General features: G+C 50.2%; 1 protein-coding gene across 1 annotated transcript; it reads left to right on the top strand.

The window, feature by feature from the left end:
* Positions 1–219: 219 nt before the first annotated feature.
* Positions 220–1355, top strand: EMP1 (epithelial membrane protein 1; the record flags this gene model as incomplete). The annotated part of the gene is made up of 3 exons (XM_010287959.1): positions 220–322; positions 430–570; positions 1192–1355. Coding segments are annotated over 3 exons (408 nt in total), but the record flags the coding sequence as incomplete, so codon positions are not given.
* Positions 1356–1658: the final 303 nt, after the last annotated feature.

The following is a 1658-nucleotide window of genomic DNA, read 5'->3' as shown; positions in this document are numbered from 1 at the left end:
ATCACGGGAACAGACGTCCCCGGCGTTCTTTGGGAGCCTGCGTCATCCCCTGCCCGCTTCGGCCGGTCGGCTGCCGCCGGCACGTGCTGCCTTTTCCAGCTCTCAGTCTCGTGGCACTTGGGCTGCTCTCGCTCCCCTTACGGGTTAGTCTGACGACTGGCCGGAAGAGCACGGGAGCCCCCCTCCCCCCGGTGACGGAACTGTTTCGTACCGTTCCAGGTTTGGATGGTGGGTTCTTCCAACTTAGGAACGGCCTCCGCGGGACTCTGGCTACTGTGCAACAGGACCTGCCAGCAGCTGCCAGTCGACAGTCGTGACGAGGGTAAGTGACATCCGCATTTTTGTTGTGGAGATGCATTGCGGGACCTTGGCGTGCAGAACCAAGGCTGAGTCCTGACCTTCTCAAATCTATTCCCTGTGTGTTCACAGCTTCCCTCAAAGCCGTGCAAGCCTTTATGATCCTCTCGATCATTTTCTCCGTCGTCGCGCTCGTCATGTTCATTGTCCAGCTGTTCACCCTGGAGAAAGGCAAACGTTTCTACATCACTGGAGCCATCATGCTGGTTTGCTGTAAGTACGCACGCCTTGCGATGGCTCTGCGTGCGTCCCGCTGCCTCTGCAAGCGCAAGGAGCCACACGTGTCTGCCTCACATGGCCATCAGGGGAGGCTGTCAGCTGGCTAAAATGTTTCCAGTGGCCCATTTTTTTGATAAAACAAAGCACTGAGGAATTGGAAAGTGCTGTTGTGTTTTTTCCTTTTTTTTTTTTCTGTATATAATGAAAATATTTACAGATTTTCCTTAGAAAAGCCCAGTGAGTTTTGCAAAATACCTATGAAAGACAACAAAAAGGATGCAAATATTTTGGGGGCAGGGGAATAAACAGTTAGACAGCTACTGCTCATGGGATTCAACATGTAGCACCAAACCATCTGCAAGATCTTATTACTGATTTTCCCCTAACAAAGGTTTATTCCCCATGGCACCCATTAAACAAACCCTGAGTGTATTATGTCCTCACATCTGCAAGAAAAATCCTCTGTAAATCAGCCTAAAGGGCAGCAGCCCCTCTCTCATAGGGCAGAAGACATGCATTACAATCTCAGGGACAACAGTACTTCGGAAGTCCTGCAGCAGTGCTGGTTTCTGTGCCTTTTCCAATTCTCTCTCTTTTCCCCCTTCCTTTCTGCAGGGATGTGCATTCTGATCGGAGTCTCCATTTACACAGCTCGGTTCACAGGCAAGATGCCCGAGTCCACAAGTTCTCACCATGGCTACTGCTTCATATTGGCCTGGATCTGCTTTTGCTTCAGTTTCATCATCAGCATTCTCTACCTTGTTCTTAGGAAAAAATAAGGCTGATGGGAGTCCAGGGGAGAGGGTTGGCTATTGGGAACGGGGAAGAATTGCTCTGCTGGGAGAACTGTTGGGCCAATAGACAGAAACAGCCACCATCATCACCACTGCCACCACCACAGAAAAATCACTAACAAAGCTAGAAACCTCAGAAGCTCCTTCACCAAAGAGAGGGAGAAACAGCTCCAACTGATCTAGCACTCCTGGGGCTGTTGCACCAGAAATCTGCAAGTGACCCAGACAGCTCTTCTCCTCTTGTGTAAAGTCATGTCATACCTTCACAAAGCTTCAAGGTCAGCAGTG

The sequence above is a fragment of the Phaethon lepturus genome, unplaced genomic scaffold (genome assembly GCF_000687285.1).
Source record: "Phaethon lepturus isolate BGI_N335 unplaced genomic scaffold, ASM68728v1 scaffold50735, whole genome shotgun sequence".
Taxonomy (NCBI): domain Eukaryota; kingdom Metazoa; phylum Chordata; class Aves; order Phaethontiformes; family Phaethontidae; genus Phaethon; species Phaethon lepturus.
The sequence above is the reverse complement of the archived record's forward strand: the minus strand, read 5'-3'. Positions and strand labels throughout refer to the sequence as shown.